The 25,075-nt window shown below is 48.7% G+C and overlaps 1 protein-coding gene across 1 annotated transcript; it reads left to right on the top strand.

The window, feature by feature from the left end:
• The first annotated feature begins 1,101 nt into the window (after window positions 1-1,101).
• LOC144605911 (uncharacterized) lies at window positions 1,102-24,956 on the top strand. The gene is made up of 7 exons (XM_078421572.1): window positions 1,102-1,229; window positions 10,332-11,575; window positions 16,297-16,348; window positions 17,352-17,472; window positions 18,256-18,389; window positions 22,475-22,687; window positions 23,437-24,956. The coding sequence occupies exons 1-7, from the start codon at window positions 1,158-1,160 to the stop codon at window positions 24,001-24,003; spliced, it is 2,403 nt and encodes an 800-aa protein (XP_078277698.1). The 5' UTR covers window positions 1,102-1,157; the 3' UTR covers window positions 24,004-24,956.
• The last annotated feature ends 119 nt before the right edge of the window (window positions 24,957-25,075 follow it).

Below are 25,075 nucleotides of genomic sequence, written 5' to 3'. Positions count from 1 at the left end.
TGAGCTTCTCCTGCAGGTTGGTTTTCCTGAGGTGCTGCCTGTCCCTTGTTTCTCTGTGTAGGAAGGAACTGCAGATGCTGGTTTACACCAAAGATAGGCACAAAATGCTGGTGTAACTCAGCGGGACAGGCAGCACCTCTGGAGAGAAGGAATGGGTGACGTTTAACAACTAAGAATTTCATTGTTCTATCTGGGACATATACGACAATAAAACACTGACTATCAAGGGTCCCAACCTGCAACGTCACCTATTCCTTTTCTCCAGAGATGCTGCATACACGAATTTGATACACACTTGAATTTAGAAGGATGAGAGGGGATCTTATCGAAACATATAAGATTATTAAGGGGTTGGACACGTTAGAGGCAAGAAACATGTTCCCAACGTTGGGGGAGTCCATACCAGGGGCCACAGTTTAAGAATAAGGGGTAGGCCATTTAGAACGGAGATGAGGAAAAACTTTTTCAGTCAAGAGAGTTGTAAATCTGTGGAGGCCAATTCACTGAATGCATTCAAGAGAGAGCTAGATAGAGCTCTTAAGGATAGCGGAGTCAGGGGGTATGGGGAGAAGGCAGGAACGGGGTACTGATTGAGAATGATCAGCCATGATCACATTGAATGGTGGTGCTGGCTCGAAGGGCCGAATGGGCTACTCCTGCACCTATTGTCTATCGTCCATTGTCTGCCTGACCGCTGAGTTACGCCAGCACTTTGTGAAAATGTTTTCTCTGATCTTTTAAACCAGGCGGGTGAAAGCTGACTGTTGTAATTGCTTGAGAAAAGGAGGGAAGAAGATAATACGCTATTGCCTTCCACCACAGTGGATGTTTACGTTATTTTTTAAGTAGTTGTGCTTTTTTGGGGGATGACTGTGTGGCAAATCAAATTCCTCGCATGTTGCAAAACATTACTTGGCTAATATACTAATTACAAATTACAAATGACAAACAGATTTTGTTGCCCTTTTAAGAGAAGTGTAGCTGGACGCGCGGCCCCGCGGCCCCCACACACACATACAACACGGGCGCGCCCGCGGCTGTGCGTGTGCGCGCAGGGCGGCCGTCGGGAGCGCGCAGAGCCGGCACACAGGTGAATCCAGTGGCCGGAGCGGGTAACGCGGGAGCTGCTCGCTGTCTCTGCCCCGGGTCCCAGCTCCATGGCCGGGCAAGTGCAGCGGATCGCCGCCCTACTGATCGCCTTCTGCAGCGCGGTGGCTTCAGGCCGCTCGGTAGGTGGAAAATTGCACAAATCCTTGACACAAAACTGGCAACTCGAAACAAACACTGTGTGTGTGTGTGTATATATATATATATATATGTATAGAGAGAGAGTCTCTCTTCTTGATTTTGTGTCTCTCTGTATTTTCTTACGGAAAACTGCGGAAAGAATGCTTTACTTTAAAAAAAAATGCTGATCGATATATATATATATATATATAGGTATCACAAAATGCTGGAGTAACTCAGCAGGTCAGGCAGCATCTCTGGAGAGAAGGAATGGGTGACGTTTCGGGTCGAGACCCTTCTTCAGACTGATGTATGTGCAGTATTTGTTTCAAGTTGCCAATTATATATATATATATATATCGATCAGCATTTTTTTTAAGTAAATTATTCTTTCCGCAATCGTAAGAAAAAAAGAGACCCAAAATCTATTTCGCGACATGAGAGTTATCTGTTATTTATGTATATACACACACACATATATATATATATATATATACATATATATATATATATATATATATATATATATATATATATATATATTAGGAACTGCAGATGCTGGTTTACACCGAAGGTAGACACAAAATGCTTGAGTAACTCAGCGGGTCAGGCAGCATCTATGGAGAAAAGGAATGGGTGACGTTTCGGGTCGAGACCCCTCTTCAAACTTCAGTTTTGAACCCGAAACGTCATCCATTCCTTCTCTCCGGAGATGCTGCCTATCCCGTTGAGTTACTCACAGCATTTTGTGTCTAAATACTGTATTTATTTCTGTCTTTGAAGTGCAGGTCGCCCTATGCAGCGGTTGCAACCAAGTTCAATGCACGGTTCAAGGCATAAGGCGCGTTTTCCCAGAGGGGCTTGTCTTGTCCTAAAACAGCTAGTTGCAAACTTCGATCAGCATTTTTTTTGCAAGTAAAGTATTCTTTCAGCAATCGTAAAGAAAAAAAAAAGAGAGACCCAAAATCTATTTCGCGACATGAGAGTTATCTGTTTATAATCAGAACAAAATCTACTCGTTGAACATTAGGCGCAGGGAAAATAAATATTCAGCAAAGCACCAAAGTGCTGGAGGAACTCATCGGGTCAGGCAGCATCTGTGGAGGGAATGGACTGGCGACGTTTCTGGACGCGACCCTTCAGAGGATAAAAAAGGTAAAGACAAAATGCTGGAGTAACTCAGCGGGACAGGCAGCATCTCTGGAGAGATGGAATGGGTGACGTTTCGTGTCGAGATCCTTCTTCAGACACATAAATCAGTATAATTCAGAGTATAAATATCTATTTAGCCGTGCATGGAAGGTGGTTAAAAGACGTGGAAGTAACGGCACAGTGAATCTATTATTGATCATATCTTGTGACCAAGTTATATATACCTCAATCTCCGAGGATTCTGTTCACAATTTCAATTTCGTCTTAAAATAAGGGCTTTATTTTGGTTTGCAATGAGGCGATCCTTTCGTCATCACATACCATTCGGCGACGGGGAAAGGTTTCAATTACTCCCACATCTGTAGGCAGTGAGTGTACAGATAGTCTGCAGTCCGTGACAGAATTGGCAATGGGTGTCTCCGCGGGGCGACACACGCACGCGCACACACAGGCAGACACACACACACACACACACACACACACACACAGACACATGCACGCACACACGCAGTCAGACACACACAGTCAAACACACACACACAGTCAAACACACACACAGTCAGACACATACGCACACACAGTCAGACACACACACACACACACACACACACACAGACAGACACACACACACACACAGGCAGACACACACACACAGACAGACAGACACAGACACACACACAGACACATGCACGAACACACGCAGTCAGCCACACACACGCACACAAACACACACACACACAGTCAGACACACACACAGTCAGACACACACACACACACAATCAGACACGCACACACAGACACAGACACACACGCACACACAGTCAGACACACACACAGTCACACACACGCACACAGTCAGACGCACAGCCAGTGCCATGCCCAGCCTCCCTAGAGAGAGAGCGCTAGAGGGATAATTTCCGGGGGTCTGGGGGTGTTGGGCACATCTGCCGCCCGTCCCACCATAAAGAAGCTTTTACGGCGCGTTTTAAAACGGGGAAGCGTGAAGAGGCGGGGAGAGAATGGTTCAGCGTATCAAATCACCCCCATCTTAATGGCATTCTGTGCTTTTCCCATTTGAACCACCCCTTCCCCTTCCCCTCCCCCCGCGTGTGACTGAACGGGTTGTGATAAATGTCGCCTTTGTTTCAATAGCTGAGACGGGATCTGAGGGCAGGTAAAATGTTTCATGTACAATCGTTGTATTCAACGTGGGATGTAGACTTCGCTCGTCATGATAGTATTGATCCGTCAGTCCGATAGGGAGAACAAAGGGGGATTTGGCGCGAATACTGTGTACTTGGCAACTCTGTCAGCCCCTTATGTGGCGACTATTTGCATACCTCGGTAGCAGGGCAGCAAAGAATTTCACCGTGACTTGTCACATGTGACAATAAAGTATTCATTCATTCCTTGAGTGAGGACAGTTCTACTTCTCCACGCTCCCATCTGGCAGAAGATGCAGAAGCTTGAAAGGACACAAAGTGCTGGAGCAAGGCAGTGGGTCAGGCAGCATCTCTGGATAACATAAATAGGTCCAGACCCTTCCTCCAAACCTGCATCTGCAGTTTGCAGACACAAAGAACCGCAGGTGCTGATTTATACCAAAGATGGACATAGAGTGCTGGAGTAACTCAGCAGGTCATGCAGCATCTCCAGAGAAAAAGGAAAGGTGACATTTCGGGTTGAAGTCCGAAGAAGGGTCCAGATCCAAACCGTCACCCACCTTTTTTCTCCCTAGAGATGCTGCCTGACCTGTTGAGTTACTCCAGCACTTAGTGTCTATCTTCAGCATCTGCAGCTTCTACAGACGCTTGAAAGCGCACACCAGCACTCAGGAACAACTTCTGCCCCTCTGTTATCAGGCTTCTTCCATAAGCTAGGGTGCTTTCCAATTCACCTCTATCCCATTGCGGACATTGGACTTTGTCTCTGGAACTTGTGCTCTCTAATGCTGAGAACTATATTCTGCACTCTGTATCTTCCTCTTTGCTTGATCCATTGTACTTGAGTTTGACTTGATTGTGATTTTGTATAGTATTGTCTGATCTGATTGGATAGCATGCAAATCAAAGCTTTTCTCTGTACCTCTGTACAGGTGACCTGCCCCCTCCCCTGACATCAGTCTGAAGAAGGGTCTCGACCCGAAATGTTACCCATTCCTTCTCTGTAGAGATGCTGCCTGACCCGCTGAGTTACTCCAGCATTTTGTGTCCACCGAAAACAAAGTAATACTCTTCTCAACCAAAACCTGAACGGTCTTTAATATATTTTTTCATAAATCTTGTTTGGATTTGTATTTCAGAACAAACACTCTGTTAGTGACCTCGTTCTCCCCTTTAGCCTTCCAGCTTTAATCATCAGTTTTGATGGAAATTATCTTGACAATCAGCTCAAACTATAGAGTTTTAAAAGTTCCATTAAATTAAAGTGAGCATGTGGCTTGTGCAGGAGGCTACTGGGGTAGATACTGTGCTGGAAAACCTGAAATGGGGGGCTGGCTTCAGGGGAGAGAAACTAAGGGGGTGGGGCGGGGGGGAGGAGTGGGGCTAAAGAACATAGAACAGAGATTAGTACAGCACAAGACCAGGTCCTTCGGCCCTCATTGTCTGTTCCGAACATAATGCCAAGACCAACTCTGATCTAAAGATAGACACAAAATGGTGGAGTAACTCTGCAGGTCAGGCAGCATCTCTGGAGAAAAAGGATGGGTGATGTTTTGGGTCGGGGCCTTCCTTCAGACTCTTATCTATCTGGACATAATCCATATACCTCTATTTCTTGCATATACATGTGTCTATCCAAAAGTCTCTATCCAAAAGTCTCTATCCAAAAGGCCAATTCTCTGAATGCATTCAACAGAGAGCTAGATAGAGCTCTTAAGGATAGTGGAGTCAGGGGGTATGGGGAGAAGGCAGGAACGGGATACTGATTGTGGATGATCAGCCATGATCACATTGAATGGCGGTGCTGGCTCGAAGGGCCGAATAGACAATAGACAATAGGTGCAGGAGTAGGCCATTCAGCCCTTCGAGCCAGCACCGCCATTCAATGCGATCATGGCTGATCACTCTCAATCAGTACCCCGTTCCTGCCTTCTCCCCATACCCCCTCACTCCGCTATCCTTAAGAGCTCTATCCAGCTCTCTCTTGAAAGCATCCAACGAACTGGCCTCCACTGTCTTCTGAGGCAGAGAATTCCACACCTTCACCACCCTCTGACTGAAAAAGTTCTTCCTCATCTCCGTTCTAAATGGCCTACCCCTTATTCTTAAACTGTGGCCCCTTGTTCTGGACTCCCCCAACATTGGGAACATGTTATCTGCCTCTAATGTGTCCAATCCCCTAATTATCTTATATGTTTCAATAAGATCCCCCCTCATCCTTCTAAATTCCAGTGTATACAAGCCCAATCGCTCCAGCCTTTCAACATACGACAGTCCCGCCATTCCGGGAATTAACCTAGTGAACCTACGCTGCACGCCTCCTCCTGCACCTATTGTCTATTGTCTATTGTAAATGCCGCTGTCATATATGCCTCCCCCACAACCCCTGGCAGCACGTTCCAGGCACCCAGCACCTAACCAAAACAAAACTTGGCCCACGCATCTCTTTTAAATTTTGTTCCTCTCACCTTAAACCTATGCCCTCTAATTGGATTTTTCCATCCTCGGAAAAAGGTTCTGACTGTCTACCCTATCTATGGGTCTCATAATTTTATAAACTTCTATCAAGTCTCCCCACAGCATCCAGCATTCAAGGGAAAGTAATCCAACTTCTCCCCGTAGCTAACACCCCTGAATCCAGGCATCATTCCTGGGAAACCTCCTCTGGAGAAAATTTAACATTTTCTCCAGAAACATTCTCTGGAGAAAAAAACCTATCGTGACTGATGAGTTTGAGCTCTTTGTTTGGGCATTCCTCGGGAGCAGAATGTGTTATTCCAGTAATCAAGGCTGAACCATACAATGCTGGCTGAAGGGAACTGTTGGCAGGGAGGCCAATCAGCCCATTGAGTCCATGCTGACTCCTGCTTTCCTTTCCCCAGAGCCCTGCTACCTGCAGGAATTGAGGGTGAATGGTGTCAGTTGTTTAGTTTAGTCTAAAGATACAGCATGGAAACGGGCCCTTCGGCCCACTGTGTCCATGCCAACTATCGATCATCTGCTCACACTAGTTCTCTGTTATTCCATTTTCACTCCACTCTCAATACATTAGGGGCAACATTTTTTTTACACAGCGGCCAATTGATCTACAAACCCGCACGTCCTTGGGATGTGGGAAGAAACCAGAGCACCTGGAGAAAACCCACACAGTCACAGGGAGAATGTGCAAACTCTGTACAGACAGAACCCCGAGGTTGGAATTGAACCCTGGTCGCTAGCGCTGTGAGGCAGTGGCTCTACCCGCTGCGCCACTGTGCATACAGTGCATGTCAGCCTTGGTTTTGCTGAACATACCACTCCCTCACTGATCCTCGCCAGCTTGTGTGTACCACAGAAGGAGCCTTTGTGTTCGGGCAGTAACTCCTGCCTTTGGTCTCCGAGCTGTCATCCAAAACTTACTTTGTGGCCTTTAAAACCAACTAACCTGAACATGCCTCTCCCATGACAAACATGCTTCACTGCAGAGCAAGGGATTTGCTGTAAATTATTAACGTGCAAAATTACTACAGCTGAAGGGATCATTAGAGACAGAACACATCAAAGCCCCTTCGACTGGATGCCAGTCATTAGGCAATTTTAATTGAGCTGGTTGGGTTGGTCCATATTAAATTAATTGGACGTTGGGAGAGCTTTGTGAGAGATTTATTACTGAGCACCTGATTGTGCAGTTGTAACCTGGTAGTAAAACCTTTTGAATGGTTCTTTCTTGAGCTCTGAGCCTCGGGATCAGCCGGGGTGTTTGAGAAAGTGGGGGTTTGAGACTTTGCCTCGAATCACTGCAGCCCCTCTGGTGAAGAATGCTTTCATTGTGTTCATGAGCAGGGAGGCAGAGTCGTAGAGTCATGGAGTCACAGCAGCATCGGAATGGAAACAGGCCCTTCAGCCCAACTTGCCCATTAGGGTTGCCAACTTGCCCATTAGGGTTGCCAACTTCCACACTCCCAAATACGGGACAAAGGGTGACGTCACCGCCCCGCGCCCCACGTGACCTCGCCCAGCCAGCGGCCACGTGCTCCCGCTGGGCAACCCGCCTCCCGGCCAGGGCGGCCGCCATTGGTGGAGCGGGAGCACGTGGCCACTGGCTGGGTGACGTCACCATTTGTCACGTATTTGAGAGTGAGGAAGTTGGCAACCGTGCGGATACGGGACAAGGGCGGTCCCGTACGGGACAAACAAATTTAACCCAAAATACAGGATGTCCCGGCTAATACGGGACAGTTGGCAACCCTATTGCCCATGCCAACCAAGATGCCCCATCTACACTAGTCCCACCTGCCCACATATCCCTCTAAACCTCTCCTATCCATGTATCCCTCTTCCAAATGTATTTTAAATGTTTTAGTTTAGAGATACAGCGGCCCACCAAATCCACGCCGACCATCGATCAATCGTTCACACACGAGTTTTATGTTATCCCACTTTCCCACTCACTACACATTTAGGGGCAATTTACAGAGGGCCGATTCACCTACAAACTTGGAGCCCCTGGAGGAAACCCACTGAGTCACAGGGAGAACGTGCAATCTCCGCACACAGATCAGGATCGAACCTGGGTCTCTGGTACCGTGAGGTAGCGGCTCTACCCGCCTCGACTCTCTGGTTTTGGGATCTGGGCCAGACCATGAAGCAAGGAACATCACACATTTCCAGGGCAGAACCGCACGCAGTTTATCGGGGAACCTGTGGGTGGCGGTGTGCCTTGCACACCAGCGTGGTTGCCTGGTGATGATGTTACACTCACGATGTAACCATTCCTGCACGCACACACACACACACACACACCAGCCCCTTGTCTGCTTCGACCTCCTGTCGCCTTTATCAGGGCTGTTTCAGAAACGGCTGAAGTTTTACCAAGGCTGCACTTGTTGGCCAAGAATATGAAACAGACCAAACTGATTTTTATTTGCACAGCTTGGTTTGGAAATGTGGAACAACTCGAACCAGTTAATATCTCGGCAAGATCAGAACACTCCGATTCCGCGTCGGAGCCAACCCCTTTAATGTGGTGACAAATGGTTTAAATTAAAACGAGACTTTGAAGGAAGGTCGGCGTACTTTATGACTGGAGATTAATGTTGACGGGCTGTGTTTTGTTCTTCAGGAGGGTTCCCATCACATCTGTCACATCTGGTAGTCGTAAACCCCTTAACCAGGGGCACGTTCTGAAAACAAACTTTTTTGGGGGAAAATGTTAATTGTTTCAAAATGCCTTGCTCTGAAGGTTTGTGTAGGATTACACCGGGGACTTGTGTAAGATCACACTAGGGGCTTGTGTAGGATTACACTGGGGATTTGTGTAACATAGAAAATAGGTGCAGGAGTAGGCCCTTCGAGCCTGCACCGCCATTCAATATGATCATGGCTGATCATCCAGCTCAGTAACCTGTACCTGCCTTCTCTCCATACCCCCTGATCCCTTTAGCCACAAGGATTACACCGAGTGTTTGTGTAGGATCACACTAGGGCTTTGTGTAGGATTACACTAGGGGCGTGTGTAGGATTTAACTGGGGTGCAGGATTACACTCGGGGTTTGTGTAAGATTACACTGGGGACTTGGTAGGATTACACAGAGTGTTTGTGCAGGATTACACCAAGAGTTTGTGTAGGATTTAACTGGGGACTTGTGCAGGATTACAATGGGATTTCACCTTGGGTTCCCTATTAAATCCTTCCCCTCTCACCTTGATTCCCCTACTCTGGGTAAAAGACTGTGCAATCACCCCATTTAATCTCCTCGTGATTTTATACACCTCTGTAAAATCAGGCCTCGGCCTCCTGCCCTCTAAGAAATGAAGTCCGAGTCTGCCCAGCCTATCCCTACAGCTCAGGCCCTCGAGTCCTGGCAACATCCTCATAAATCTTTCCAGTTTAATGATGTCCTTCTGATAGCGTGGTGACCAAAGTCTCTCCCTTGAAGCAGACACACCATATCCGCCGAAAGGGAAGATAACTAACGTGGAGAAGAGTTGTGATATTTGCAACCTTCATCTCTCCACCGCCACCAGTTGGGCGAGTCAGCAGCTTGTGGTATGTTGAATGCAATTCATGACAGAACCCGATGCATCTAAACTCCATCTACACCTCACGCTGCCTTGGAAAAGCAGTCAACACAATCAAAGACTTGTCCCACCTCAGTCATCCCTCTTCTCCCCGCTCCCACCCCGCAGAAGATCCAGAAGCTTGAAAGCGCGCACCACCAGACTCAGGGACAGCTTCTTCCCCTCTGTTATTACTCAGGCTTCTGAACGGTCCTTCCATAAGCTAGGGCACTGTCTGATTCACCTCCACCCCATTGCGGACATTGGACTTTGTCTCTGGAACTGATGCTGAGAACTATATTCCGCACTCTGTATCTTCCCCATTGCTCTACCTATTATACTTGAGTTTGACTTGATTGTATTTATGTACTGTATGGTATTATCTGATCTGTTTGGATAGCATGCAGGACAAAAGCTTTTCACTGTACCTCGGTACAGGTGACAATGATAAAGGAAAGGGAGACACAAAATGCTGGAGTAACTCAGCGGCTCAGGCAGCACCTCGGGAGAGAAGGAATGGGTGATGTTTCGGGTCGAGACTCCGAAACGTCACCCATTCCTTCTCTCCAGAGATGCTGCCTGGCCCGCTGAGTTACTCCAGCATTTTGTGTCTACCTTCGATTTAAACCAGCATCTGCAGGTTTTTTCCCCCCGACACTAATGATAAGAGTAAAGGTGTGTGAGAGGGGGTGGGGCGGGGTGGGGCAGGTGTGATCACACTGTGAGCTGTCTGTAACACTCTGTCTCCAGGTATATCACTCCTGTGGTGCGGTGGTGGACTCGGAGGCTCCAGGGGTGATCCTGTCGCCTGGGTTCCCCACGGGATACGCCGCGGGCACTCACTGCGTCTGGCAGTTCTTCATCCCGCCCGGAGCCCGCCTGCACCTGGAGGTGTTTGATTTCGACGTGTTTGAGAGCCCGGCGTCGGGGGCGACTCCACGCGGACCCCCGCCCGCCCCTGCGACCACCGGCCCGGCGTCGGGCCCCATGGAGGACGGCGACTGGACACAGGCCCGGGGGTCCCGGCCCACCGGCCCCGCCAAGGGCCCCGGCCAAGGTGGCCATATCAAGACCTTGTTCAACGAGATCAATGCATCCGACTCGCAGTCTTTGAAAGCCGACCAGCCAGGCTCCTCCGTGAAGTCCGGACACAAGCGGGCCGCGGGGCAGAGAGGGTCCAACATGTTGCCCCTGACGGACAACCCCTCGGTGACCGAGCCCCCTCTCGATGGGTCACTCGAGCCTGGTGCTTCCAGGCCCACCCTGACCGCATCTCCCGCTGGCCCGCAGCCCACCGGCGGGGAGAGGCTGGGAAAGGGCCTTGCCAACGGTCCCAGGGTGGAGGAGCCCAGGGTGGAGGCCCCCAGGGCGGAGGAGCCCCCCAGGGTGGAGGAGGTGCCCAGGGTGGAGGAGACCCCCAGGGCGGAGGAGACCCCCAGGGCGGAGGAGGTTCCCAGGGTGGAGGAGGTGCCCAGGGTGGAGGAGACCCCCGGGGTGGAGGAGTCAGTGGAGGAGGCCCCCAGGGCGGAGGAGTCCCCCAGGGTGGAGGAGCCCAGAGTGGAAGAGTCGGTGGAGGAGACCCCCAGGGTGGAGGAGCCCCCCAAGGTGGAGGAGCCCAGGGTGGAGGAGGCCCCCAGGGCGGAGGTGCCCCCCAGGGTGGAGGAGGCGCCCGCCGAGCTCTGCCCGGACGACGTCCTCTACATCTCCGACCTCATCACCTTCTCCGTCCGTTTCTGCGGCGCCAACTCCCCGGTGAACGAGACGCTGACCTTCGGGTCTCCGCTGGAGATGGTGGAGGTGGTGATGGAGCTGATCACCAGCACGGGCCGTGGCCGCGGGTTCCTCCTGCTCTACCACCTGGAGCGCGGTGCCACCACAGGCCTCCGCAACCTGCTGGAGTTCAGCGGCCGCGCCGGCCTGGTGCACTCCCTGCTCATCGGTGGCATCGGCCTGCTCCTGGCCCTCGTCCTCACCGCTGTCTGCCGCACCTGGAGGTGAGTCCACCACCTTCACCACGGACGGGTCTCTGCAGCGTTGGTGGGGACTGGGGAGAGCACAGGACAGAGAGAAGGGGAAGTGTTGCTTCAAATTGGAGCATTCAATGTCCATACCAGAGGGGTTGTGGAAGATGAGGTGCTGCTCCCCCAGGCTGTGCGTGGCCTCACTCTGGCAATGGAGGTGGCCATTTGCTAATACAATACAATATATCTTTATTGTCATAGACAATAGGTGCAGGAGGAGGCCATTCGGCCCTTCGAGCCAGCACCGCCATTCAATGTGATCATGGCTGATCATTCTCAATCAGTACCCCGTTCCTGCCTTCTCCCCATACCCCCTGTCTCCGCTATCCTTAAGAGCTCTATCTAGCTCTCTCTTGAATGCATTCAGAGAATTGGCCTCCATTGCCTTCTGAGGCAGAGAATTCCACAGATTCACAACTCTCTGACTGAAAAAGTTTTTCCTCATCTCAGTTCTAAATGGCCTAACCCTTATTCTTAAACTGTGGCCCCTTGTTCTGGACTCCCCCAACATTGGGAACATGTTTCCTGCCTCTAACGTGTCCAACCCCTTAATAATCTTAAACGTTTCGATAAGATCTCCTCTCATCCTTCTAAATTCCAGTGTATACAAGCCTAGTCGCTCCAGTCTTTCAACATACGACAGACCCGCCTTTCTGGGAATTAACCTAGTAAACCTACGCTGCACGCCCTCAATAGCAAGAATATCCTTCCACAAATTTGGAGACCAAAACTGCACACAGTACTCCAGGTGCGGTCTCACTAGGGCCCGGTACAACTGCAGAAGGACCTCTTTGCTCCTATACTCAACTCCTCTTGTCATGAAGGCCAACATTCCATTGGCTTTCTTCACTGCCTGCTGTACCTGCATGCTTCCTTTCAGTGACTGATGCACTAGGACACCCAGATCTCGTTGTACGTCCCCTGTTCCTAACGACTCCATTCAGATAATACTCTGCCTTCCTATTCTTACCAGCAAAGTGGATAACCTCACACTTATCCACATTAAACTGCATCTGCCATGCATCCGCCCACTCACACAACCTTTCCAAGTCACCCTGCAACCTCATAGCATCTTCCTCACAGTTCACACTACCACCCAGCTTTGTATCATCTGCAAATTTGCTAATGGTATTTTTAATCCCTTCATCCAAGTCATTGTACAGGGGTACAACGAGATTGGGAATGCGCCTCCCAAACGATGCAATAAATTAATTAGCCAGTCAGTATTAATTTAAACAACCCAATGAAACAAATTAGAACAGCTTTAAACAGAATAAAGTGCAAGTAGGTCTGTGCCGGTTCACTGTGCGATGTAACCATCCGGCTCAGCAGGACCGGTTCATAGCAGCTATGGCCCTGGGGATGAAGCTGTTCCTGAGTCTGGAGGTGCGGGCGTAGAAGGCCTTGTACTGTCTGCCCGATGGTAGAAGTTCGAACAGACTGTTGCAGGGGTGTGAGGAGTCTTTGTGGATGCTGGTGGCTTTTCTGAGGCATTGTGTGTTGTGGATGCCCTCCAAGGCTGGTAGCTGTGTTCCTGGCATGTTGTACAATGTACAATGGCATGTTGGCCTTCATAACGAGAGGATTTGAGTGTAGGAGTAAAGAGGTCCCTCTGCAGTTGTACAGGGCCCTAGTGAGACCGCATCTGGAGTACTGTGTGCAGTTTTGGTCTCCTAATTTATGGAAGGACGTCCTTGCTATTGAGGCAGTGCAGCATAGGTTCACCAGGTTAATCCCCGGGATGGTGGGATTGTCATACGAGGAAAGATTGGAAAGACTGGGCTTGTATTCACTGGAGCAGTGGTTCTTAACCTTTTTGGCCCCACGTCCTCATCAGACATTCTTGGTCAGTACCATGACCCCCGAAACAAAAATTGGAAAAAAAACCAGCCCGATTTATGAAAACGTGTCTGCTAATACTCAGTCAATGGGATGGGATAATTTCATTTATGGCCCCTTCATGACCCTCAGAAAAACCCCAAACAACCCCCATGGGGGTCATGACCTCCAGGATAACAATCGCTGCGCTGGAGTTTAGAAGGATGAGAGGGGATCTTATAGAGACGTATAAAATTATGAAAGGACTGGACAAGCTAGATGCAGGAAAAATGTTCCCAATGTTGGAGGAGTCCTGAACGAGGGGCCACAGTCTACGAATAAAGGGGAGGCCTTTTAAAACTGAAGAAACGTTTTCATCCAGAGGGTTGTGAATTTGTGGAATTCTTTGCCACAGAAGGCAGTGGAGGCCAATTCACTGGATGAATTTAAAAGAGAGTTAGATAGAGCTCTAGGGGCTAGTGGAATCAAGGGATATGGGGAGAAGGCAGGCACAGGTTACTGATTGTGGATGATCAGCCATGATCACAATGAATGGCGGTGCTGGCTCGAAGGGCCAAATGGCCTCCTCCTGTACCTATTTTCTATGTTTCTAGGACAGAAAGATGAGTGTCGAATTGGGAAGGGGAGTTAAAATGGTTAGCAACCAGGTGATCGGTGGGTTTTGGTGGACAGAAATCTGCCCCCCATTGGGAAAGTTAGCGATGTGGATTTGGCCCAGGACAGTGGTGGGACCTCTCCTCTTCACTCTACTGACTAAATGGTTTCACAATGCAGCCGAGAAGCCAACACAATAGATCAAAAGGTAGGCACAAAATGCTGAAGTAACTCAGCGGGTCAGACAGCATCTCGGGAGAGAAGGAATGGGTGACATTTCGGGTCGAGATGCTTCTTCAGACTGATGTCAGGGGAGGGAGTGGGACACAGTGATCCCCGCACACGAGCACTATCCTACACACACTGAGGACAATCTACAATTATAACAAGCCGATTAGCCTACAAACCTGTACGCCTTTGGGATGTGGGATGAAACCCGAAGCTCCTGGAGAAAACCCACGCAGGTCACGGGGAGAACATACAAACTCCATACAACAGCACCCAGTCAGGATCGAACCTGGGTCTGGTGCTGTAAGGCAGCAACTCTACCGCTGCGCCACCGTGACGTCCAAAATACCGGGACACAGTGATGCTGATCCTGATGCAGCAAACTCTATTCGGGGCACTTTGTGCTGCTAATGTGATGTGTAGGTGGCATTTGCAACACAGCACTAATGGAACTATATCATCAATCTATGCTGATCACCGCAAGTCACCCTTTGTCAGCTAAATATAGAGGCGCAGTGTCCCCAACAAAGCCAGTTCTCCCAATGCAATAGCAGTTTGCTTTTATTTAGAACATAGAACAGTCCAGCACATGAACTGGCCCTTCGGCCCACAATGTCCGTGCTGAATAGGGTCGCCAACTGTCCCGTATTAGCCGGGACATCCCGTATTTTGGGCTAAATTAGTTTGTCTCATACGGGACCGCCCTTGTCCCATATTAGTAGGGTTGCCAACTTCCTCATTCCCAAATGATGGACAAAGGGTGACCTCACCCAGCCAGCGGCCACGTGCACCCGGACCAGGCGGCCGCCATTGGTGGAGCGGGAGCACGTGGCCGCTGGCTGGGTGAGGTCACGTGGGGCGCGGGGCGGTGACGTCACCTTGTCCCGTCCCGTATTCGGGAGCAAAGATACTAGAGGAGCAAGATGAACCACTCCGTCGAAAGCACCTATACTGAAGTGTAGTACGCAAAGGATCCATTTTTGGTAGGCAAAACCCGCCGTCCGTTATGCCTCTCGTAGTGTAATCAGTGTTTTGGGGGAACAGTATGTGTGATGACACCATTAAAATGCAGAATATATCTCATCTATCAATTCACAGATTTTTGTTATTATTCTTTAAAAATGTTTCTGCAAGTTTCTGCTTACTAAAATGGCGCCATGAGATACCACGTTTTTTAGGGTTGAGTGGTCTATCTTGCTCTGCTCCATTATCTTTGTTTGTGAGTGAGGAGGTTGGCAACCCTCGCGCTGAACATGACTCCAAGTTCAACCGAGTTCCTTGTTTCACCAAGGTAAACTAATCTCTTCTGCCTGTTTATGACTCATTTTCTGGATATCTAAAAGCCTCTTAAACACCACTATCGTATCTGCCTCCACCACCACCACCCCTGGCAGCAATTTCCAGTCACCCACCACCCTCTGTGTAAAAAAAGTTACTTGTAATTTTTATTTTAGCAACATAAAACAAAGTTCCCAATCACTTTTAACTCTAGACAGACAGCACCGGTAGTCAGGATTGAACCTGGGTCTCTGGCGCTGTAAAGGCAGCAACTCTACTGCTGCGCCACCGTGCCATGTTCGAGTTGAATTGAATTGAATTTATTTGTCATTCAAAAAAGATTTGAACGAAATGTCACTATACAGTCATAACAATCTTCTTTCGTGTCCACCATCCATGTTTCAAATGTTACATCACTGTCTTCGTCCGTCCTGATAATCAGTGGGAGCCATCACTTGTACAATGGATGATGGTGGTAGCAGAATTAGCTCAGGACACTTCGGACACCAGCCCCGCGACATGGACGCTTCTGCTATGGGGCCAGTCGTAACAATAAGAAGCAAACAAAACACACCATTACATAAATTTAATATAAACATTCATCACAGTGACTCTGTGGATGGTGCTATAGAAATGTACCCGCAGAAATGTACCTGTTTTTCCAAACACCCCGTCTAAGAGTTTGCACATTTTTCGGTGTCTTGTTTTTTCGTGATGTTTCAGTTTGTTCACTGAAAATGATTCTCTTGCCATAGGAAAAGGACACGCTATAAAGGAAGATGTTCCCACTGCGCAAAGAATCGAGTGGTAAATATCGAGGAAGATTGGTCGGATTTGGAACCATCAGGAGGGGTCATGGGTGGGCAGGAGAGACTGAGAGATGTCTGGCCAATATGGCACTGGGGCCAGACAATGGACTCCACTCTGGCCTCCTGCACCCCTCATGTATCTGTGCAAATGAGGGTGGGGGCAATCAACTCTAAATCAGAATATTTCAGCCTTCATTCCGAAAGGAACAAAAACCCTTTGGTAGGCTTCACCCTTGCATCTCCTTACCAATAGGGCCTGGTGTGAGGTACACACATTCTCAGGACACCAGTGTCACTGTGTGGTCTGATGTTCACTGTCCATGTCTAATTGTCCTTGGCTTGTTGCCACTGTTGAAGATGTCTCTGGTGCGGACCAGGGATTGGGGCCAATGTCAGTAAAAGAATAGTCAACTGACCCCAACAATGCCCACAGCCAGCATTCCCACGATCCACTCTCACCAAGCAACGTTTGGAAGGAGAAAGTTGGTCGAGAGAAACACTCCATGCTGTGATTAGGAAAGGTTCATATCATAAGACATAGGAGCAGAATGACGCCATTCGGCCCATCAAATCTACACTGTCATTCGATCATGGCTGATCTATTTTTCCCTCAACCTCGTTCTCCTGTCTTCTCCCCATATCCTTTGACACCCTTACTAATCAAGAACCTATCAATCTTTGCTTTACAAATACCCAGTGACTTGGCCTCCACCACCATCTGTGGCAATGAATTTCACACATTCGCCACCTTCTGGCTTCAGGAATTCCTCCTCGTATTTAGTCTAAAGGTTCGTCCTTTTATTCTAAGGCTGTGCCCTCTGGTCCTAGACTCTCCCACCAGTGGAAACATCCTCTCCACATCCACTCTGGGCCTTTCATCGTTTGGTAGGTTTCAGGTTGTGGCCACAACCCTGAGCCCCTCCCCCACGTCGAAGTTCCAGGTCCAGATGGGACGATGACCCGATGGCGAGATGTTTAAATGGCCACCTTCTCTTTTGTAGAACGGGATCCAGAATTCAGCCATTGATGTTGGGGAGATGCAGCTCGTGGCCAACGGGACGCATCAGGACGTCTGGACCGAGAACGAGAACAACAACCACAGCGTCAGCCTGGGGCGCCTGGGTCAGTCACTCCGTCTGTCTGCAGCCTGAGCAAGGGGGCGCCCACTTTCAATTGTGCAAGCTCGTGTGAACAGGTGATCGATGGTCGGCCTGGACTCAGTGGGTCGAAGGGGCTGTTTCCCTGCTGCATTTAGATTTAGACATATAGCGCGGAAACAGGCCCTTTGATCCACTGGTTCCATGCCGACTGGCGATCCCCGTACACTAGCACTATCCTGCACACTCGGGACAATTTACAATTTTTAATCGAAGCCAATTAACCAACAAATCTGTGCGTCTTTGGAGTGTGGGAGAAAACTGGAGCTCCCAGAGAAAACGCACACGGTCACAGGGAGAAGGTAAAACTCCGCACAGGCAGCACCCGTAGTCAGGATGGAACCCGGGTCTCTGGTGCAGTGAGGCAGTGGCTCTACCATTGTACCACTGTGCTGCCCTTGACTCCAAGCTGCAGCACAAACTAACCTTCCCAAAATGAATTCACCGCCAATTGGCCTTTTCCCGTTGAGTGTGGGGCAAACCTTGCCGAATCGCCCACATCTCAAAGACCTGCAGGTTTGGAGGTTCATTTGCCAGTGTAAAATAGCCCCTAGTGTGCAGGGAGTGGATGGGAAAGTGGGATAACATAGAACTGGTGTGAACGGGTGATCGATGGTCGATGTGGACTCGATGGGCTGAAGGGCCTGTTTCCTTGCTGCATCTATCAATCTAGTCCAGCAAGGTGCTCACTGGCGAGGTTGCCTCAGTGCCTGGGGATCACTTTCATTGCTCTCCTGACCTCTTGCAGGCGGTTCCCTCCACGCTGAAATGGAAGTCACCTCGACCGAGTCGGTGGCGACGGAGTCCGAGAGCGATGAGATCTTTGTGATTTCCGCTGGTCCTGGCGTGGGCACTCTGCATTTCTCCAGCTTCAAGACCAAGGTACAACGAGAACCTCGACTGGAACCTGGGAGTGGGTGGGACGAGACAGGATCATCTATCTGCTTGAGAATTGTTCCATCTCCCAGCACGTATTTCTTTGATATGTGTCCTTTAGAGTTTCATAATTTTTGAGTCACAGAGTGATATAGCACGGAAACAGGCCCTTTGGTCCAACATGTCCGTGCTCATCAAGATGCCCCATCTATACTAACCCCACCTGTCAATGTTAGGCTGCCATTTTTTGTATGAGATTTCCTTTCCCACTGCTTCTAAAATGGCCATTTGCCACATTTCTACACTGAAATTTTTCTTTGATCACTAGAATATTAACTTTAACATAGCTTCGGTTTATTATTGTCACGTGTACAGAGATACAGTGATATCCTTTATTTTTCATTCTATCCAATCAATCAGATAATAATGGACACAAATACAGTCGTCAAACTACAGTGAGTAGAGCAAAGGCAAAGTTATAGAGTGCAGAATGTATTTCTCAGCGTTGTCGCGCATCAGTTCCGTAGAGAAGTCTAATGACTGCAATGGGGGAAGAGTTGAATCAGACCACGACTCTTTCAAAAACCTTCAGGAATATGTAGTGCAGGCTTCTATCATCTGTATTTCCTCTTAACTTTTATCTAAATTCATTCCCTGAATTTAGCCATCAGCAACTCGCCTTCAGAAATTGGTGTTAGAAGTGAATGGCTTGCTGCCTGGTCAGTGAAAGGTTATTTGTAGAAGGTTATATGTGTTGGTGCAGGGATTCAGAGTTGGGTAAATATAGACCCAGGCTGGGTAAGAATGACAGCCTTTCCTTCCTGAACTGATGCCTCTGACAACTCGTGTAGGAAAATAACTGCAGATGCTGGTACAAATCGAAGGTATCACAAAATGCTGGAGTAACTCAGCAGGTCAGGCAGCATCTAGGAGAGAGGGAATGGGTGACGTTTCGGGTCGAGACCCTTCTTCAGACTGAACTCTTCTTCAGAACAGTCTGAAGAAGGGTCTCGACCCGAAATGTCACCCATTCCCTCTCTCCTAGATGCTGCCTGACCTGTTGAGTTACTCCAGCATTTTGTGATACCTGTGACAACTCAATAGCTTTATGGTTAAATTTACTGATACCAACTTCAGACTTCCAACCTGTTTTCAAACTAAACTCAAATTCTTAAAGATATCACGAAGTGCTGGAGTAACTCAGCGGGTCAGGCAGCATCCTTGGAGGAAAAGGATAGGTGATGTTTCGGGTCAGGACCCTTCTTCAGACTCCGACCCAAAACGTCACCTATCCTTTTCCTCCAGAGATTTTGCCTGACCTGCTGAGTTAATCCAGCACTTTGTGTCCATCTTTGGTATAAACCAGCATCTGCTGTTCTTAATTTCTTCAAATTCTTAAAACATTCAATCACTAATCCATGTTTCTGCCCCCTGGATTATTATTCCAGTAAATTCCCTTTCCTTTATCAGAAACATAAAAAGCTTTTCTCTCAATCCAGTTAAGTGTGAAGTGGAGGATTTTCCCTCTTCATTAAACAGCCAGATGACTTAAGTGTTCTTTTGAAGATAAAGTTGTACTTAAATTAGACACGAGAGCGAGTTCTCCTGTGAATTGTTCATTGGCGTCAGTCTCCTCGCCTTGACATCGGTTCAGGCTGTGCACTAAAGCGTGGAGAGGCGGTAAACTTGGCACAGTGCTAAGTGCCTGTTTTGGTTTGCAATGTTTGTCTAGACGAATAAGCTTCAGCTCTTTGCAAGGATTATCTTTATTCCCTGGTGGGAAAACAAAGATTAATTGTAGGTTTTCTGCTTTAGTCAAGAGCTCTTCATCAAACTGTCTGCTTCAACAACAATAACCACCACCAAATATGTACGACAACTTTGAGGTAGCAAAAGGTGATTTGCAGCAGGTCCATGTACAGGGACAGGTGTTTAAAATGCTGCCCTAAAGGTCAAGTTATAAAAGTATGTTTTAAACCTCAATTTAAAGAAAAGAGATGTTGTGTTATGTAAGAAAGGAGTTTCAGAGCTCAGGGTCCAGGCAGCTGAAGTGTAGTTTATTATTGGCTCGTGTACTGAGTGAGGTACAGTGAAAAGCTTGTGTTTGTGAGCGATCCAGTCACAGAAAAGATTATAAATGAATACAATAAAGCAGTCCACAGCGGACAGATGAAGGATACAACATTCAGTGCATGATATAACATTGGCGTCTGATAAAGTCCAATTAAAGATAGTACAAAGGCATGGTGGCGCAGCGGTAGAGTTGCTGCCTTACAGTGAATGCAGCGCCGGAGACACAGGTTCGATCCTGACTACAGGTGCTGCTGTACGGAGTTTGTATGTTCTCCCCGTGACCTGCGTGGGTTTTCTCCGAGATCTTCGGTTTCCTCCCACACTCCAAAGTCATACAGGTTTGTAGGTTAATTATCATATCATATCATATCATATATATACAGCCGGAAACAGGCCTTTTCGGCCCACCAAGTCCGTGCCGCCCAGCGATCCCCGTACATTAACACTATCCTACACCCACTAGGGACAATTTTTTACATTTACCCAGCCAATTAACCAACATACCTGTACGTTTTTGGAGTGTGGGAGGAAACCGAAGATCTCGGAGAAAACCCACGCAGGTCACGGGGAGAACGTACAAACTGTACAACTGGCTTGGTAAATGTAAAAATTGTCCCTAGTGGGTGTAGGATAGTGTTAATGTGCGGGGATTGCTGGTCGGCGCGGACCCGGAGGGCCGAAAGGGCCTGTTTCCGCGCTGTATCTCTAAACTAAACTTAACTAAAAAGGTCTCCAATGAGGTACATGGGAGGTCAGGACCGCACTCTAGCTGATGAGAGGACGGTTCAGTTGGCTGGTAACAGCACAGCTGAAGGCTCAGCCATCAGCCGGGGAGGGAGGGAGGGAGTGAGGGACAGCAATTGGAAGTGCTTGTCAGACATAAAATGCTGGAATAACTCAGCGGGTCAGGCAGCATCTCGGGAGAGAAGGAATGGGTGATGTTTCGGGTCGAGACCCTTCTTCAGGCTGATGTCAGGGGAAGGGACGCCCCCATGAAACGTCACCCATTCCTTCTCTCCTGAGACGCTGCCTGACCTGCTGAGTTACTCCAGCATTTTGTATCTACCTTCGATTTAAACCAGTATCTGCAGTTTATTTTCCCTACACAATTGGAAGAGCTTGTTGTTTTTGTTTACGGTTTACATGAATGGGAAGCTGATGATGGAGCAGGAAAGGCCACCTACAAGCTGAGCAATGCAGAGTGAAGTCAAAGTAGACCATTGATAATTTGGTTTAGAGATACCGCATAGAAACAGGTCCCCACAACTCAACAAGTCCGCACCGACCATCGATCATTAGTTCTATGTTATCCCACTTTCTCATCCACTCCCTACACATTTGAGGCAATTTAGAGAGGCCAACTCACCTACAGACCCGCACGTCTGAGATATGGGAGGAAATTCACGCAGTCACAGGGATAATGTTCCATGCTTCATCTATCAATCAATCAATAAAGGTATTGTAAATGCAAGCTAATGTTGTAGGCACCAATATTGGTGCGAAGGGTAGATGTACAACAGTAGTCCTTACGGACTACATGTGTTTCTCCAGAGATGCTGCCTGACCTGCTGAGTTCGCCGGCACTTTGTGTCTTTCTCCTGATTAGTTTTACTGTCTGTACACCTCGTTGTCACCTTCCCCTCAGCCATCATCAACTATTCCACATTTCCTTGATCAACGTCTGCTTTGATCTGTCGTTTTCACACCTTACCCGTCAATATCTCGAGTTACCTTCACCCCTGGATCTTGGTAGATGTCATGGATTTGGAAGGTGCTTTCAGAGTAGCCTGGAACAAGCAACAATGAAAGATCATCTAATTCATTTTTATCATGGTGGTAACAATAGAAACATAATGACTACATTATGAAGTCTGAAGAAGGATCTCGACCCAAAACGTCACCCATTCCTTCTCTCCAGAGATGCTGCTTGAGCCGCTGAGTTACTGCGGCACGTTGTGTCTTTCCCTGTGTTTGCTGCCAGATGTTAGCTGTGGTCTCACCCAGCCTCTCGTTCACAGGTCCCCAAGAGAAGTGCGACCGGATCGTCTCCCGTCTGCAACTGGCGGCTCCAGCAGTTCGTGACGGCAGACGGGGAGATGGCTCAGGGGACTGGCCGAGAGGATTCACCGACGGGGCAGCGAGCGGCCGGCACGGACGTTGCCAGACCACCGCCCACAGACTGGTGTGGCTGGACCTCAACCGGACCATTTGCTCAGCTCACGGAGAATTGCGTGAGTATCTCCAAACAAGGGGGCCTGCTTCAGCAGGTGCGAACCGATACAGCTTTCTCCAGGGCACTGGGGAAATTGGCTGCTTTCACAACGTTTTAGTCTGAAAGATAAAGCGCGTAAACAGGCCCTTCAGCCCATCGAGGGTCATTGCAGAATATGTGGATACTGTGACAGATGCAGTTTTTGGCAAAGAGGATAACTTCCAAAGTTTAGTGTGATCCTGCACTCCTGTGTTTCTGAAAAAATAAGTGCATTAGACTGATATGAACTGCCTTGATTAGTACAGGGACAAGGTTTTTTTGTTTTGGCATTGTATTGGTGGTTTTTATTAATTCATTCTTTTGTTGTTTATTCTGGTATCTACTGAACGCTATGTTTACATACAGAGATGATGTCTGACCCTCTGAGTTACTCTAGCTTTTTGTGTCCATCTTCGGTTTAAACCAGTATCTGCAGTTCCTTGTACAGGAAGGGACCACAGATGCTGATATAAACTGAAGATGGAGTAACTCAGCGGGACAGGCAACATCTCTGGAGAGAAGGAATGGGTGATGTTTCGGTTCGAGTCTGAAGAAGGGTCTCGACCATTCCTTCTCCAGAGATGCTGCCTGACCCGCTGAGTTCCTCCAGCTTTTTCTGTCTATCTGTAGTTCCTTCCTGCACATGTTTACATACATGTTGTGCTGCTGCAAGAATTTCATTGTTCTGTTTCGGGACACCTGACAATAAAACCTCTTGATTTGATGCAGATGTTGGGCGCGTTAACAAGTGACTCCCACGTGGTGAACCAGCGGAAGGTGGTGTCGGATATGCGGTTAGAGGCAGATTGGGAACAACTGTACTCTGATTCTGCTGGAAGTGCGGCTTCGTATCCCCTCTCTCGCTCGGCCCAGAGTCAACGCCAGGTCACCTCGGCCACCAATCTGCGGCGAGCCTGGTTTGGAAGTCCGTGCTTCGGCTTCCGGCCGAGTGCATCATCGCGCCACGGCTCCGGCGGTCACAACCGGGCCGGGCAGTCGGCTCCTCTGGGCGGCGCGGCCCCCGGCCCTTTACTGGGGAGCTCGGTGACGAACGGCAGCACGAGGGGCGATGCTGCCAAAGCCAGGCCGCTGGCGACAGAGTCAGACCGACTCAACCTGCCAAAGCCCGTCTTTGTCATCTCGGAAGCCAGGGACGATCGGGAGCCCCTGGTCCAAGCGGCAGACACCGCCGGCCACTCTGGCGACGTCGGCCACTTTGAGGAAATACATCCCAACAGAAGCAGCCCAGCGTTGGAAGGGGAGAGACTGGTTCATCCTGTCTCTGGGACAACTTAAATCCACCGGCCTCTGCTTCATTGCAGTGGATGGAGGGTCCTGTAACCACTATAATGAGATCCCATCGGGAGAAGGCTTCACGTCACCGCAGGAGCAGGTGTTGCTGAAGCAAGACCTCAGCACAGCGGCTGCAGACCCTGACCCCCAGCTGCTGCCTGGGGCACGCGAGGGAAGTGTCCAATGCATCAGGAGCAAAGTCACTTCCTCTCTCGGGACTGTGGTGCTGTGGAAGGCAGCCTCCCAAATCTCCCATTGGCAACCAGTTGTTCTACAAGGCAATTTGCCCTCGACCTCCTTGAAGCTCATCAGAACTGAAAGGCAACACATGCGGAGGCTTAAGAGACAGGAGCTTCACTGGACGGCTCCAGTTTCCTATTAAAAAGCGATGTAACAGTGTTAACACTGTATTGGCTTGTGTAAGCTGAGCGTACGAATGCTGCACCATATTAGTAATCGGTGGTAAAAATCACTAACACGGGTTCATAAAACACAAAATGCACCTGGTTGTCCTTTGAGTGATGGGAAAGTGAAGAGAAATGTCACAACTTTAAGCAGAGGAGGGGGGAGGGGGAGAGAAAATGTCACTACAATCTATTCAGATTTTGGAACAGAGGTTGAGCAGAATGAAATGGCAGCAAGCTGGTGATAGTGTTGCCAGCTGGCAAATTGATGATTGATCCTGCGTGAGTCTTGATCAGGGTGATCAGGCTGGAAAAAGCTCCACCCTAAACATTTCTCCGCCCTCCTGCCAGTGCTGCCACATGCTGGGTCAACAGGCATCTGCTCGCGTTGGTGTGGCAGTGACACATGCAAACAGTGTTGGAATTAATCAAGGAAGCAAGTGAAAGAATGATTCCAATTAGCTCATGATTTGTCCTCACTGAAAATTAATTACTGGATATTAACTACTTTAATGCTTCCTTCCTGTTGTCATAAACTAATTAAATGGTGTTAAAACCCAATAGCTGAAGTGTGAAATGATTGGATTGCCTACAATTTGATTTCATCTACACAATCTACATGGAACAGTACAGCGATTACTGGCAGAGACCCTTCCATGTTCTCCACAGAT

Source organism: Rhinoraja longicauda, chromosome 25, assembly GCF_053455715.1.
Source record: "Rhinoraja longicauda isolate Sanriku21f chromosome 25, sRhiLon1.1, whole genome shotgun sequence".
Lineage (NCBI taxonomy): Eukaryota > Metazoa > Chordata > Chondrichthyes > Rajiformes > Arhynchobatidae > Rhinoraja > Rhinoraja longicauda.
Note: the sequence above shows the minus strand (reverse complement) of the source record. Positions and strands in the feature narration are given on the sequence as shown.

Coding starts and splice junctions, on each gene's coding strand:
- LOC144605911 (XM_078421572.1), top strand. CDS start 1,158: ATGGCCGGGCAAGTGCAGCGGATCGCCGCCCTACTGATCGCCTTCTGC. Junction 11,576..16,296: donor GCTGTCTGCCGCACCTGGAG/GTGAGTCCACCA, acceptor CTCTTGCCATAG/GAAAAGGACACGCTATAAAG. Junction 18,390..22,474: donor TCTCCAGCTTCAAGACCAAG/GTACAACGAGAA, acceptor TCTCGTTCACAG/GTCCCCAAGAGAAGTGCGAC.